Source organism: Melanotaenia boesemani, chromosome 22 (genome assembly GCF_017639745.1).
Source record: "Melanotaenia boesemani isolate fMelBoe1 chromosome 22, fMelBoe1.pri, whole genome shotgun sequence".
Classification (NCBI taxonomy): Eukaryota; Metazoa; Chordata; class Actinopteri; order Atheriniformes; family Melanotaeniidae; genus Melanotaenia; species Melanotaenia boesemani.
This window is the reverse complement of record NC_055703.1, coordinates 22,066,384-22,082,741: the sequence shown is the minus strand read 5'-3', so window position 1 is coordinate 22,082,741 and position 16,358 is coordinate 22,066,384. Positions and strand designations below refer to the sequence as shown.

Genomic DNA, 16,358 nt, shown 5'->3' with positions numbered 1-16,358 from the left:
CAGCTAGTAGGTTTTATAATTTTCTGTGCATAAAGGAATAAAGCTTCATAACTGTTTTACAAAGATCTGGCATATTATTTTATCTTAAAGAATGTGAAAAAAACTCTATAAAATTATTTACAAATTATCTCATGACCTTCATGGGAATCCTAACCGCCAGTTTCAGAACCACTGCTCTACACAACACAGTGAAGAAACAACAGTGTGTGTTCAAACAGATACTTCTTCAAGTCCAATGCAAGACAGAAAGATACAAGAGAGCCTTCCTGCCAGCAGGAATTTCATTACCTTTCCTATTTATTCTGCACTTAAAGGTCATGAACTAGAAATAGTATTATTGTCTGTTCAAAATCCATACTTTAGATTTGGTATGTTTGGTATGTTTTTTATCAATTATCTTAAATTTGTGATAATGTAATTGCAATAATACTTTATAGTTTATTTCAGGTATGTCAAGGGTGCCTCTCTAACTACCAAGCTAATACTCCCCATTTTTACTGACAAGATTTATTGATACACCAATATAAATCTTGAAAATGTCTATAAAATGTTTGTTAGTGTACCACACAATGCTCATTTATTAGAACTGTCTGAGATGACATTGAAACATGACATAGACAGATCTTGGCATATGATAAGTATGAGGTTTATGCTAGGGTTGATCTGCATAAAAGGCAGGTAGCCACCACTAGTAAACACTACCATCTACCAACTACCAGTAGCTTTCTGACTGACTTTCTTATTCAAGGACAAGGTAAAAACTTATTATTTGAGTCACATTAAGAAAATGTAAAATTTCAGATAAAATTTCAGATTTATGGGAGTGGTAAACAAAAAAGTTTAACTAGTGTTTAACCATTTTTATAACTGTAAAGCAATGTAAAAAGGTTTGCCAACAGTTTTTTTCTTTGCAGGATGAAGTGCACTGTGGTGTTTCTGGTGTTGTCCATGGTTGTCATGATGGCTGAACCTGGAGAGTGCATTTTTGGACTGATTTTTAAAGGAATCGGTGCAGCTATTAAAGGCATCCATCAGTCAGTACCTGAGTATTAACTGCCACTTATATCTTTAGCTTGTCAAATTCAAATATTCTGATCAGGGTTTGCTAGCTGTTTCCCAATCAAAAACTTTTAGAAAGCAACTTAAAAAATATTAATTTAAATAGTCCTTTTCAGAATTTTTATGATTGAATTAATTTTACTTCTTTTAAAAAATATTTGTGTCTTATTTAATTTAGTCTTCTTTAATTTATTCTTTTTTTGTGAAGTACTTCGTGACATTTGCTCTTGAAAAGTGCTATATAAAAATTTATTAACTTATTTTAATAGTAGTTTTAATTCTTACCATTCTCATTATTATTATTGACAAATACCCTTGTTCTTTGTGATTTTGTATTAAACCTCCACCAGTGCTATCCATGGGCACGGGAAACTTGCTGATGAGCAAGCAGACCAGCAGCTTCAGCAGCAGGACCAGCAGCTTCAGCAGCAGGACCAGCAGCTGCAGGAGCAGGAGCAGCAGGAGCAGCAGGAGCAGGACCAGCAGGAACAGGAGCAGGAGCAGAGGGAGCAGGAGCAGGAGCAGCTAGATAAACGTTCGCTTGAATTCAAGCCTGCAAGACATCGTTTTGACTAAACTTAGGAGGCCAGAATGAGGATGCTTTAAGTTCTTGCTTTTTAACATATAAAAGAAAAGAAGCAAATGGTCTTGGCCTATCATTATTAGAATTGTGCTAACATGCTTTGGCTAATCACAAACCTTTGGTTAATGGATTTTGGTAAAAATAATAAATGTTTAATAAATCTCTTTTTCAGCAACCAGAACCTGTATCCCTTGTATTATTTTTAAAAATATAACATTGGAGAAAGTGTTATTGTTATTTAAAATTAAACAAAGTGATTGCACTGCTGCACTTTCAAACACATTCATGTCAATGGCTTCTCCAATTTATTCTCCCAGCCACTATGTTGCACCTTGAGGTGAGTACAGTAAACGCCACATTCTGTCTGAAGTCTCCACACATGAATGGATTACTAGTTTGCAGTGAAATTTAAAGTAGAAACTTAATTATTGACATTTAGCTGCAGACAGATGAGATTTTATACCTGTGCAACTACAACCACTAATTTTATGAAAGGTTAACTTGATGTTAGCATGAAGCTACGTAGCAGTGCTGACATGGTTATTTGGTATTTGGTTTTATATGAGTGTATTTAGGGACTACGCATTAACTCAGGATTTTCATATTGGAGCTGAAAAACTAAAACTATAAAGATGCCCAGAGTGCCTCGTTATCAATATTACTTTGTGCTAACTAAGCTGAAGCTACATGATCCAGTCTAATTTAACCAGGCTAGCAAGGATGCTAATTGTTACTAAAGTAATATGGCAGAATCAGCAGGGAAGTGTCATCAGAATATTTTTCAATGCAGCTGCCCTATTGTGACATTTGGCATTTACTAACATTTCTTAAGTCATACTTACATTTTTTTATGAATATTGTGGGATGAAATACTATTTTTGTATCCTGGATTTGTTCTTATTGAACAACAAACCATTAGCCTCGTAACATAATTGGCAAAATTGTAATATATGTCTAACTTTACTCTCCTAATATTGCAGAATATTACTTTGCATCATTGCCTATACAACCTTAAAATATGACGCAGGCAATGATGCAATCAGGAGATCTCTTACAAATACTTGAACAAAATCTGAATTTGTGTTGTGATCTGTTAACTTATTGATTAGCATACAATAATACAATTACACAGTATTTCCGTCAGGTTTTTGAAAAATAACTTTTGGTCATTTATAAAGGATCTTGTCATTTTGAAGCAGCACATGTAAGTTTCTGACCTTGAATATATGTTTTTGTTTTTGACTCTTTTTGATTGCACAGGGACATTTTTTATGGACATCCACTTTGTCCTGAAGAACTTGTAACTTAAATCCAGTTCTCCATCTCTCTGTGCACCTCTGTTGTACCACTACACTCGCTGTCTACTGAGAGTTTGCTTCTATTCTCTTTTTCACATAATCCTATGATTCTAACTTTTCCTGGTCAGGTGACGTGCTAATCAAAGTAAAGTCCCACCCTTTCTTTTTCAACAACTTCTCAAGCGCAATTTAGCAAATTTGACAATATTTGTAAGACGATATCAGTGAATGAGGCCCATTGTTATTGACAAAGACAAATACTCTTGTTCTTTTTCATTCTGTGATAAACTTCTACTCCCCCCACCAGTGCCTTGAAAAACCCTGGGAATGCTGCCCAGCAGCAGCAGCAGCAGCAGCAGCAGGAGCAACTAGACAAACGTCTGTTTGATGCAAGACAACGTGTTGACTAGACTCAGGGGTCAATCTAAGGATGTTTTCCGTTCTTTCGTTGTAAAATTCAAGAGGCAACTAGCATTACTGTGGCTTATCAGATTTCTTTGATTTATTGATTTAAGTAAAATGCTTATTAAATTAGCTTTTCAGCAAAGCAGAACCTGTTTCTCTTGTGTTATTTATAAAATCTAGCAATTCAAAGTGTTACACTCTATTTAGATCAAATGCAGTTAGGTCATTCTATGAAACTGGCACCATTTGAGTTCACATTCGATGAGATTAAAAATCTATAAAAACGGGTCCAACTGTATTTCAAAAGTTTGAAGTAGTTAAGATGTGTTCTTAATCGCATACTAAGAGACAATGCTATTATAAAAGATTTAATTAGCACATGGCCATTTTTGTCATGTCCGCAATGACCAACGAAAGGTGGGTGAAATGGATAACCTTGATATTATTAAAACAAATATTGTTTTTAGTAAAAATACTACAATTTGAGTGTGTCCCTTAGTTTGACTTACCACCCCTTCATCAGGAAAACTTTGTTTAGTTTTGTTTTTTCTAAGAAAAAGCACTATAAATGGACATAAAATGATATTTCAGAGTGAAATCAGATATGCTGAGTCTAGCTTACCATGCAGTTAACTAGCAGCCATTTAATGTTGAAATTTACTGCCCGTCACATACCACGTCGTCACAATTTTTATTGTGAAGGGGTGGTTTTTTATTGAAGCATATACACCTGTGAAATTGTTTTAAACTTGAATTATGTTTTAAAATATTAATATCTAATAAAGGACCCTTTACTAGTAGGAAAACATGATTTTTTAGATCTGATTTCATGCAATATTGGTCATTGTGTGCATATTGTCTGTGACAGGGTGGTACAAGAATGACTCCCGGGTCTGAAATATATATAGGTAATATTATTATTACAGGTAATATTAAAATCTTTTAAACTTGTGGTGGGAAAATATGTTTGTTGGATGTTTGACCTATCTTTTATATTGTAGATTTCTTAAAATAATTTTTGCCCATGAATTTTTTAAATTACAAAGTGGAAATGGCACCCGTTTCATAGAATGACTCATTTAGTAGTTTCAGACCTCATAATTCATTGGCTCATACTATTTTAGCTCTTTTATCCATGTTTTTCTGCCAACCAGTATACCGAACTCAGAGATGAGTTGAAAGGCGCTTCACTTTAAAAACAAAGCTAGAAATTATCAAAGAACCAAAAATTAAAATAAATAAAAAAGTGTGACTGACCATCAGTGTAACAGCTGTATCATATCAGTGTAACATTTGCTAACTTTAATGAAGCCAACTGACAAAAGATGTAGGAATTGTAAGAAAGCATTTGTCTTTTTTTGATCTGACACTAAAAAATGAGTAAATTCCTTTAGTGCAGGCAACTCGTCTGCACTAAAAAATGTCATTTTTACCTCCAGACAGCGTTTTTGCGGGTTACCGGCGCACCACACTGATGTGAATTGTTGTCACCAGATGACTTAAGTAGATTATTTTTATTTACAATCACAAAAAAAATAAAGAAAGTATCAAATAAGTTTTTGCTAAATTGCTGTCTCATCACTACTTAACTTCAACAAAAATAAAAAGACCAAACTTTGTTGTCATGCTTGGGATTAGATGAGAGCTAATTGAGTGGAAAAACCTCTTACACTTGTAAACAGACACACCAAAAAATTCCTACGGCTTTTACTGAAAAACAGAGCTGCTAGTCATTAAGAGTTCTTAAATAATAACCAAATCAAAAAGACATATCACAAAAGTAGCACAACAACAATCAGACACTAACTCACAAGGAAAAAAAATATATATATATATAAAATAAGAGAAATTATCTCTTAGTATATTAACCCACTGGACAACTCAGTGACTGTGTCCGCATGAAGAGGATGAGGAATAAGGAGTGACCAGTGATGAGGAGTGGTGAGTGAGATCATGAAAATGCGACCACACCCCTTCGGAGGCCAGAGCGCGACCAGAGCAGCCCAGAGACCTGGGCCCTCAGCAGCAGCCCCAGAGCACTAACCCAAGCTACCCCACCCCAAAGACGCCTCTAGCCCCACCCAGAGGGTGGCAAAGGACAGCCCCAGCCAGAGCCCCCCACGGTCTCAGGAAACAGAACTTAGGGAAGTGATAAAATAGGCCTACTAATAAAAATGTTCAGACTGATATACTGAGGCATTTTGCATAGTCATTAGACAACACTGATGGGCAGATAAAAAAATGGGGGAAATTACACAAGATATTTTTTTCAAACACTGACATGTTAGCTTTTTCAGTTTTTCATGATGAACACAGCATTCTGAAAAGTCTTAAAATGGTCAAAATATAGAAAACACTACAAGACAGAAAAAGATCAATCTTCATGATTTGTGATATTTATTATAGCCTGCAATTTCTTTCTTAGGTTTACTGTGGAAAATAACGCAGTATTAGTCATGGTTAAATATACACTACCATTCAAAAGTTTGGGGTCACTTCCCTATTGAATCCCATGGCAAAGTGACCCCAAGCTTTTGAACTGTAGTGTATATATATATATTACAATTTCCAGTTGCAATCTCTACCAATCAGTTTAATCAAAGTAAAAAAAAAAAAAACATTAAACAAAATATTGCATTTAGGAGACCAGCTAGTAGGTTTTATAATTTTCTGTGCATAAAGGAATAAAGCTTCATAACTGTTTTACAAAGATCTGGCATATTATTTTATCTTAAAGAATGTGAAAAAAACTCTATAAAATTATTTACAAATTATCTCATGACCTTCATGGGAATCCTAACCGCCAGTTTCAGAACCACTGCTCTACACAACACAGTGAAGAAACAACAGTGTGTGTTCAAACAGATACTTCTTCAAGTCCAATGCAAGACAGAAAGATACAAGAGAGCCTTCCTGCCAGCAGGAATTTCATTACCTTTCCTATTTATTCTGCACTTAAAGGTCATGAACTAGAAATAGTATTATTGTCTGTTCAAAATCCATACTTTAGATTTGGTATGTTTGGTATGTTTTTTATCAATTATCTTAAATTTGTGATAATGTAATTGCAATAATACTTTATAGTTTATTTCAGGTATGTCAAGGGTGCCTCTCTAACTACCAAGCTAATACTCCCCATTTTTACTGACAAGATTTATTGATACACCAATATAAATCTTGAAAATGTCTATAAAATGTTTGTTAGTGTACCACACAATGCTCATTTATTAGAACTGTCTGAGATGACATTGAAACATGACATAGACAGATCTTGGCATGTGATAAGTATGAGGTTTATGCTAGGGTTGATCTGCATAAAAGGCAGGTAGCCACCACTAGTAAACACTACCATCTACCAACTACCAGTAGCTTTCTGACTGACTTTCTTATTCAAGGACAAGGTAAAAACTTATTATTTGAGTCACATTAAGAAAATGTAAAATTTCAGATAAAATTTCAGATTTATGGGAGTGGTAAACAAAAAAGTTTAACTAGTGTTTAACCATTTTTATAACTGTAAAGCAATGTAAAAAGGTTTGCCAACAGTTTTTTTCTTTGCAGGATGAAGTGCACTGTGGTGTTTCTGGTGTTGTCCATGGTTGTCATGATGGCTGAACCTGGAGAGTGCATTTTTGGACTGATTTTTAAAGGAATCGGTGCAGCTATTAAAGGCATCCATCAGTCAGTACCTGAGTATTAACTGCCACTTATATCTTTAGCTTGTCAAATTCAAATATTCTGATCAGGGTTTGCTAGCTGTTTCCCAATCAAAAACTTTTAGAAAGCAACTTAAAAAATATTAATTTAAATAGTCCTTTTCAGAATTTTTATGATTGAATTAATTTTACTTCTTTTAAAAAATATTTGTGTCTTATTTAATTTAGTCTTCTTTAATTTATTCTTTTTTTGTGAAGTACTTCGTGACATTTGCTCTTGAAAAGTGCTATATAAAAATTTATTAACTTATTTTAATAGTAGTTTTAATTCTTACCATTCTCATTATTATTATTGACAAATACCCTTGTTCTTTGTGATTTTGTATTAAACCTCCACCAGTGCTATCCATGGGCACGGGAAACTTGCTGATGAGCAAGCAGACCAGCAGCTTCAGCAGCAGGACCAGCAGCTTCAGCAGCAGGACCAGCAGCTGCAGGAGCAGGAGCAGCAGGAGCAGCAGGAGCAGGACCAGCAGGAACAGGAGCAGGAGCAGAGGGAGCAGGAGCAGGAGCAGCTAGATAAACGTTCGCTTGAATTCAAGCCTGCAAGACATCGTTTTGACTAAACTTAGGAGGCCAGAATGAGGATGCTTTAAGTTCTTGCTTTTTAACATATAAAAGAAAAGAAGCAAATGGTCTTGGCCTATCATTATTAGAATTGTGCTAACATGCTTTGGCTTATCACAAACCTTTGGTTAATGGATTTTGGTAAAAATAATAAATGTTTAATAAATCTCTTTTTCAGCAACCAGAACCTGTATCCCTTGTATTATTTTTAAAAATATAACATTGGAGAAAGTGTTATTGTTATTTAAAATTAAACAAAGTGATTGCACTGCTGCACTTTCAAACACATTCATGTCAATGGCTTCTCCAATTTATTCTCCCAGCCACTATGTTGCACCTTGAGGTGAGTACAGTAAACGCCACATTCTGTCTGAAGTCTCCACACATGAATGGATTACTAGTTTGCAGTGAAATTTAAAGTAGAAACTTAATTATTGACATTTAGCTGCAGACAGATGAGATTTTATACCTGTGCAACTACAACCACTAATTTTATGAAAGGTTAACTTGATGTTAGCATGAAGCTACGTAGCAGTGCTGACATGGTTATTTGGTATTTGGTTTTATATGAGTGTATTTAGGGACTACGCATTAACTCAGGATTTTCATATTGGAGCTGAAAAACTAAAACTATAAAGATGCCCAGAGTGCCTCGTTATCAATATTACTTTGTGCTAACTAAGCTGAAGCTACATGATCCAGTCTAATTTAACCAGGCTAGCAAGGATGCTAATTGTTACTAAAGTAATATGGCAGAATCAGCAGGGAAGTGTCATCAGAATATTTTTCAATGCAGCTGCCCTATTGTGACATTTGGCATTTACTAACATTTCTTAAGTCATACTTACATTTTTTTATGAATATTGTGGGATGAAATACTATTTTTGTATCCTGGATTTGTTCTTATTGAACAACAAACCATTAGCCTCGTAACATAATTGGCAAAATTGTAATATATGTCTAACTTTACTCTCCTAATATTGCAGAATATTACTTTGCATCATTGCCTATACAACCTTAAAATATGACGCAGGCAATGATGCAATCAGGAGATCTCTTACAAATACTTGAACAAAATCTGAATTTGTGTTGTGATCTGTTAACTTATTGATTAGCATACAATAATACAATTACACAGTATTTCCGTCAGGTTTTTGAAAAATAACTTTTGGTCATTTATAAAGGATCTTGTCATTTTGAAGCAGCACATGTAAGTTTCTGACCTTGAATATATGTTTTTGTTTTTGACTCTTTTTGATTGCACAGGGACATTTTTTATGGACATCCACTTTGTCCTGAAGAACTTGTAACTTAAATCCAGTTCTCCATCTCTCTGTGCACCTCTGTTGTACCACTACACTCGCTGTCTACTGAGAGTTTGCTTCTATTCTCTTTTTCACATAATCCTATGATTCTAACTTTTCCTGGTCAGGTGACGTGCTAATCAAAGTAAAGTCCCACCCTTTCTTTTTCAACAACTTCTCAAGCGCAATTTAGCAAATTTGACAATATTTGTAAGACGATATCAGTGAATGAGGCCCATTGTTATTGACAAAGACAAATACTCTTGTTCTTTTTCATTCTGTGATAAACTTCTACTCCCCCCACCAGTGCCTTGAAAAACCCTGGGAATGCTGCCCAGCAGCAGCAGCAGCAGCAGCAGCAGGAGCAACTAGACAAACGTCTGTTTGATGCAAGACAACGTGTTGACTAGACTCAGGGGTCAATCTAAGGATGTTTTCCGTTCTTTCGTTGTAAAATTCAAGAGGCAACTAGCATTACTGTGGCTTATCAGATTTCTTTGATTTATTGATTTAAGTAAAATGCTTATTAAATTAGCTTTTCAGCAAAGCAGAACCTGTTTCTCTTGTGTTATTTATAAAATCTAGCAATTCAAAGTGTTACACTCTATTTAGATCAAATGCAGTTAGGTCATTCTATGAAACTGGCACCATTTGAGTTCACATTCGATGAGATTAAAAATCTATAAAAACGGGTCCAACTGTATTTCAAAAGTTTGAAGTAGTTAAGATGTGTTCTTAATCGCATACTAAGAGACAATGCTATTATAAAAGATTTAATTAGCACATGGCCATTTTTGTCATGTCCGCAATGACCAACGAAAGGTGGGTGAAATGGATAACCTTGATATTATTAAAACAAATATTGTTTTTAGTAAAAATACTACAATTTGAGTGTGTCCCTTAGTTTGACTTACCACCCCTTCATCAGGAAAACTTTGTTTAGTTTTGTTTTTTCTAAGAAAAAGCACTATAAATGGACATAAAATGATATTTCAGAGTGAAATCAGATATGCTGAGTCTAGCTTACCATGCAGTTAACTAGCAGCCATTTAATGTTGAAATTTACTGCCCGTCACATACCACGTCGTCACAATTTTTATTGTGAAGGGGTGGTTTTTTATTGAAGCATATACACCTGTGAAATTGTTTTAAACTTGAATTATGTTTTAAAATATTAATATCTAATAAAGGACCCTTTACTAGTAGGAAAACATGATTTTTTAGATCTGATTTCATGCAATATTGGTCATTGTGTGCATATTGTCTGTGACAGGGTGGTACAAGAATGACTCCCGGGTCTGAAATATATATAGGTAATATTATTATTACAGGTAATATTAAAATCTTTTAAACTTGTGGTGGGAAAATATGTTTGTTGGATGTTTGACCTATCTTTTATATTGTAGATTTCTTAAAATAATTTTTGCCCATGAATTTTTTAAATTACAAAGTGGAAATGGCACCCGTTTCATAGAATGACTCATTTAGTAGTTTCAGACCTCATAATTCATTGGCTCATACTATTTTAGCTCTTTTATCCATGTTTTTCTGCCAACCAGTATACCGAACTCAGAGATGAGTTGAAAGGCGCTTCACTTTAAAAACAAAGCTAGAAATTATCAAAGAACCAAAAATTAAAATAAATAAAAAAGTGTGACTGACCATCAGTGTAACAGCTGTATCATATCAGTGTAACATTTGCTAACTTTAATGAAGCCAACTGACAAAAGATGTAGGAATTGTAAGAAAGCATTTGTCTTTTTTTGATCTGACACTAAAAAATGAGTAAATTCCTTTAGTGCAGGCAACTCGTCTGCACTAAAAAATGTCATTTTTACCTCCAGACAGCGTTTTTGCGGGTTACCGGCGCACCACACTGATGTGAATTGTTGTCACCAGATGACTTAAGTAGATTATTTTTATTTACAATCACAAAAAAAATAAAGAAAGTATCAAATAAGTTTTTGCTAAATTGCTGTCTCATCACTACTTAACTTCAACAAAAATAAAAAGACCAAACTTTGTTGTCATGCTTGGGATTAGATGAGAGCTAATTGAGTGGAAAAACCTCTTACACTTGTAAACAGACACACCAAAAAATTCCTACGGCTTTTACTGAAAAACAGAGCTGCTAGTCATTAAGAGTTCTTAAATAATAACCAAATCAAAAAGACATATCACAAAAGTAGCACAACAACAATCAGACACTAACTCACAAGGAAAAAAAAATATATATATATATAAAATAAGAGAAATTATCTCTTAGTATATTAACCCACTGGACAACTCAGTGACTGTGTCCGCATGAAGAGGATGAGGAATAAGGAGTGACCAGTGATGAGGAGTGGTGAGTGAGATCATGAAAATGCGACCACACCCCTTCGGAGGCCAGAGCGCGACCAGAGCAGCCCAGAGACCTGGGCCCTCAGCAGCAGCCCCAGAGCACTAACCCAAGCTACCCCACCCCAAAGACGCCTCTAGCCCCACCCAGAGGGTGGCAAAGGACAGCCCCAGCCAGAGCCCCCCACGGTCTCAGGAAACAGAACTTAGGGAAGTGATAAAATAGGCCTACTAATAAAAATGTTCAGACTGATATACTGAGGCATTTTGCATAGTCATTAGACAACACTGATGGGCAGATAAAAAAATGGGGGAAATTACACAAGATATTTTTTTCAAACACTGACATGTTAGCTTTTTCAGTTTTTCATGATGAACACAGCATTCTGAAAAGTCTTAAAATGGTCAAAATATAGAAAACACTACAAGACAGAAAAAGATCAATCTTCATGATTTGTGATATTTATTATAGCCTGCAATTTCTTTCTTAGGTTTACTGTGGAAAATAACGCAGTATTAGTCATGGTTAAATATACACTACCATTCAAAAGTTTGGGGTCACTTCCCTATTGAATCCCATGGCAAAGTGACCCCAAGCTTTTGAACTGTAGTGTATATATATATATTACAATTTCCAGTTGCAATCTCTACCAATCAGTTTAATCAAAGTAAAAAAAAAAAAAAACATTAAACAAAATATTGCATTTAGGAGACCAGCTAGTAGGTTTTATAATTTTCTGTGCATAAAGGAATAAAGCTTCATAACTGTTTTACAAAGATCTGGCATATTATTTTATCTTAAAGAATGTGAAAAAAACTCTATAAAATTATTTACAAATTATCTCATGACCTTCATGGGAATCCTAACCGCCAGTTTCAGAACCACTGCTCTACACAACACAGTGAAGAAACAACAGTGTGTGTTCAAACAGATACTTCTTCAAGTCCAATGCAAGACAGAAAGATACAAGAGAGCCTTCCTGCCAGCAGGAATTTCATTACCTTTCCTATTTATTCTGCACTTAAAGGTCATGAACTAGAAATAGTATTATTGTCTGTTCAAAATCCATACTTTAGATTTGGTATGTTTGGTATGTTTTTTATCAATTATCTTAAATTTGTGATAATGTAATTGCAATAATACTTTATAGTTTATTTCAGGTATGTCAAGGGTGCCTCTCTAACTACCAAGCTAATACTCCCCATTTTTACTGACAAGATTTATTGATACACCAATATAAATCTTGAAAATGTCTATAAAATGTTTGTTAGTGTACCACACAATGCTCATTTATTAGAACTGTCTGAGATGACATTGAAACATGACATAGACAGATCTTGGCATGTGATAAGTATGAGGTTTATGCTAGGGTTGATCTGCATAAAAGGCAGGTAGCCACCACTAGTAAACACTACCATCTACCAACTACCAGTAGCTTTCTGACTGACTTTCTTATTCAAGGACAAGGTAAAAACTTATTATTTGAGTCACATTAAGAAAATGTAAAATTTCAGATAAAATTTCAGATTTATGGGAGTGGTAAACAAAAAAGTTTAACTACTGTTTAACCATTTTTATAACTGTAAAGCAATGTAAAAAGGTTTGCCAACAGTTTTTTTCTTTGCAGGATGAAGTGCACTGTGGTGTTTCTGGTGTTGTCCATGGTTGTCATGATGGCTGAACCTGGAGAGTGCATTTTTGGACTGATTTTTAAAGGAATCGGTGCAGCTATTAAAGGCATCCATCAGTCAGTACCTGAGTATTAACTGCCACTTATATCTTTAGCTTGTCAAATTCAAATATTCTGATCAGGGTTTGCTAGCTGTTCCCCAATCAAAAACTTTTAGAAAGCAACTTAAAAAATATTAATTTAAATAGTCCTTTTCAGAATTTTTATGATTGAATTAATTTTACTTCTTTTAAAAAATATTTGTGTCTTATTTAATTTAGTCTTCTTTAATTTATTCTTTTTTTGTGAAGTACTTCGTGACATTTGCTCTTGAAAAGTGCTATATAAAAATTTATTAACTTATTTTAATAGTAGTTTTAATTCTTACCATTCTCATTATTATTATTGACAAATACCCTTGTTCTTTGTGATTTTGTATTAAACCTCCACCAGTGCTATCCATGGGCACGGGAAACTTGCTGATGAGCAAGCAGACCAGCAGCTTCAGCAGCAGGACCAGCAGCTTCAGCAGCAGGACCAGCAGCTGCAGGAGCAGGAGCAGCAGGAGCAGCAGGAGCAGGACCAGCAGGAACAGGAGCAGGAGCAGAGGGAGCAGGAGCAGGAGCAGCTAGATAAACGTTCGCTTGAATTCAAGCCTGCAAGACATCGTTTTGACTAAACTTAGGAGGCCAGAATGAGGATGCTTTAAGTTCTTGCTTTTTAACATATAAAAGAAAAGAAGCAAATGGTCTTGGCCTATCATTATTAGAATTGTGCTAACATGCTTTGGCTTATCACAAACCTTTGGTTAATGGATTTTGGTAAAAATAATAAATGTTTAATAAATCTCTTTTTCAGCAACCAGAACCTGTATCCCTTGTATTATTTTTAAAAATATAACATTGGAGAAAGTGTTATTGTTATTTAAAATTAAACAAAGTGATTGCACTGCTGCACTTTCAAACACATTCATGTCAATGGCTTCTCCAATTTATTCTCCCAGCCACTATGTTGCACCTTGAGGTGAGTACAGTAAACGCCACATTCTGTCTGAAGTCTCCACACATGAATGGATTACTAGTTTGCAGTGAAATTTAAAGTAGAAACTTAATTATTGACATTTAGCTGCAGACAGATGAGATTTTATACCTGTGCAACTACAACCACTAATTTTATGAAAGGTTAACTTGATGTTAGCATGAAGCTACGTAGCAGTGCTGACATGGTTATTTGGTATTTGGTTTTATATGAGTGTATTTAGGGACTACGCATTAACTCAGGATTTTCATATTGGAGCTGAAAAACTAAAACTATAAAGATGGCCAGAGTGCCTCGTTATCAATATTACTTTGTGCTAACTAAGCTGAAGCTACATGATCCAGTCTAATTTAACCAGGCTAGCAAGGATGCTAATTGTTACTAAAGTAATATGGCAGAATCAGCAGGGAAGTGCCATCAGAATATTTTTCAATGCAGCTGCCCTATTGTGACATTTGGCATTTACTAACATTTCTTAAGTCATACTTACATTTTTTTATGAATATTGTGGGATGAAATACTATTTTTGTATCCTGGATTTGTTCTTATTGAACAACAAACCATTAGCCTCGTAACATAATTGGCAAAATTGTAATATATGTCTAACTTTACTCTCCTAATATTGCAGAATATTACTTTGCATCATTGCCTATACAACCTTAAAATATGACGCAGGCAATGATGCAATCAGGAGATCTCTTACAAATACTTGAACAAAATCTGAATTTGTGTTGTGATCTGTTAACTTATTGATTAGCATACAATAATACAATTACACAGTATTTCCGTCAGGTTTTTGAAAAATAACTTTTGGTCATTTATAAAGGATCTTGTCATTTTGAAGCAGCACATGTAAGTTTCTGACCTTGAATATATGTTTTTGTTTTTGACTCTTTTTGATTGCACAGGGACATTTTTTATGGACATCCACTTTGTCCTGAAGAACTTGTAACTTAAATCCAGTTCTCCATCTCTCTGTGCACCTCTGTTGTACCACTACACTCGCTGTCTACTGAGAGTTTGCTTCTATTCTCTTTTTCACATAATCCTATGATTCTAACTTTTCCTGGTCAGGTGACGTGCTAATCAAAGTAAAGTCCCACCCTTTCTTTTTCAACAACTTCTCAAGCGCAATTTAGCAAATTTGACAATATTTGTAAGACGATATCAGTGAATGAGGCCCATTGTTATTGACAAAGACAAATACTCTTGTTCTTTTTCATTCTGTGATAAACTTCTACTCCCCCCACCAGTGCCTTGAAAAACCCTGGGAATGCTGCCCAGCAGCAGCAGCAGCAGCAGCAGCAGGAGCAACTAGACAAACGTCTGTTTGATGCAAGACAACGTGTTGACTAGACTCAGGGGTCAATCTAAGGATGTTTTCCGTTCTTTCGTTGTAAAATTCAAGAGGCAACTAGCATTACTGTGGCTTATCAGATTTCTTTGATTTATTGATTTAAGTAAAATGCTTATTAAATTAGCTTTTCAGCAAAGCAGAACCTGTTTCTCTTGTGTTATTTATAAAATCTAGCAATTCAAAGTGTTACACTCTATTTAGATCAAATGCAGTTAGGTCATTCTATGAAACTGGCACCATTTGAGTTCACATTCGATGAGATTAAAAATCTATAAAAACGGGTCCAACTGTATTTCAAAAGTTTGAAGTAGTTAAGATGTGTTCTTAATCGCATACTAAGAGACAATGCTATTATAAAAGATTTAATTAGCACATGGCCATTTTTGTCATGTCCGCAATGACCAACGAAAGGTGGGTGAAATGGATAACCTTGATATTATTAAAACAAATATTGTTTTTAGTAAAAATACTACAATTTGAGTGTGTCCCTTAGTTTGACTTACCACCCCTTCATCAGGAAAACTTTGTTTAGTTTTGTTTTTTCTAAGAAAAAGCACTATAAATGGACATAAAATGATATTTCAGAGTGAAATCAGATATGCTGAGTCTAGCTTACCATGCAGTTAACTAGCAGCCATTTAATGTTGAAATTTACTGCCCGTCACATACCACGTCGTCACAATTTTTATTGTGAAGGGGTGGTTTTTTATTGAAGCATATACACCTGTGAAATTGTTTTAAACTTGAATTATGTTTTAAAATATTAATATCTAATAAAGGACCCTTTACTAGTAGGAAAACATGATTTTTTAGATCTGATTTCATGCAATATTGGTCATTGTGTGCATATTGTCTGTGACAGGGTGGTACAAGAATGACTCCCGGGTCTGAAATATATATAGGTAATATTATTATTACAGGTAATATTAAAATCTTTTAAACTTGTGGTGGGAAAATATGTTTGTTGGATGTTTGACCTATCTTTTATATTGTAGATTTCTTAAAATAATTTTTGCCCATG

The 16,358-nt window shown here is 34.6% G+C and overlaps 4 protein-coding genes across 4 annotated transcripts in view; 3 read left to right on the top strand and 1 right to left on the bottom strand.

Moving 5' to 3' along the window:
- Positions 1-16,358, bottom strand: part of LOC121633777 (exostosin-1-like) — a 273,065-nt gene that overhangs the window by 104,168 nt on the left and 152,539 nt on the right. The window lies entirely within an intron of this gene.
- On the top strand, positions 646-1,924 carry LOC121633778 (moronecidin-like). The gene is made up of 3 exons (XM_041976024.1): positions 646-754; positions 915-1,034; positions 1,410-1,924. Exons 2-3 carry the CDS (start codon positions 916-918, stop codon positions 1,633-1,635), a joined length of 345 nt encoding a protein of 114 aa, XP_041831958.1. The 5' UTR covers positions 646-754; position 915; the 3' UTR covers positions 1,636-1,924.
- LOC121633779 (moronecidin-like) lies at positions 6,638-7,916 on the top strand. Its single transcript, XM_041976025.1, has 3 exons — positions 6,638-6,746; positions 6,907-7,026; positions 7,402-7,916. Exons 2-3 carry the CDS (start codon positions 6,908-6,910, stop codon positions 7,625-7,627), a joined length of 345 nt encoding a protein of 114 aa, XP_041831959.1. The 5' UTR covers positions 6,638-6,746; position 6,907; the 3' UTR covers positions 7,628-7,916.
- Positions 12,632-13,910, top strand: LOC121633780 (moronecidin-like). The gene is made up of 3 exons (XM_041976026.1): positions 12,632-12,740; positions 12,901-13,020; positions 13,396-13,910. Exons 2-3 carry the CDS (start codon positions 12,902-12,904, stop codon positions 13,619-13,621), a joined length of 345 nt encoding a protein of 114 aa, XP_041831960.1. The 5' UTR covers positions 12,632-12,740; position 12,901; the 3' UTR covers positions 13,622-13,910.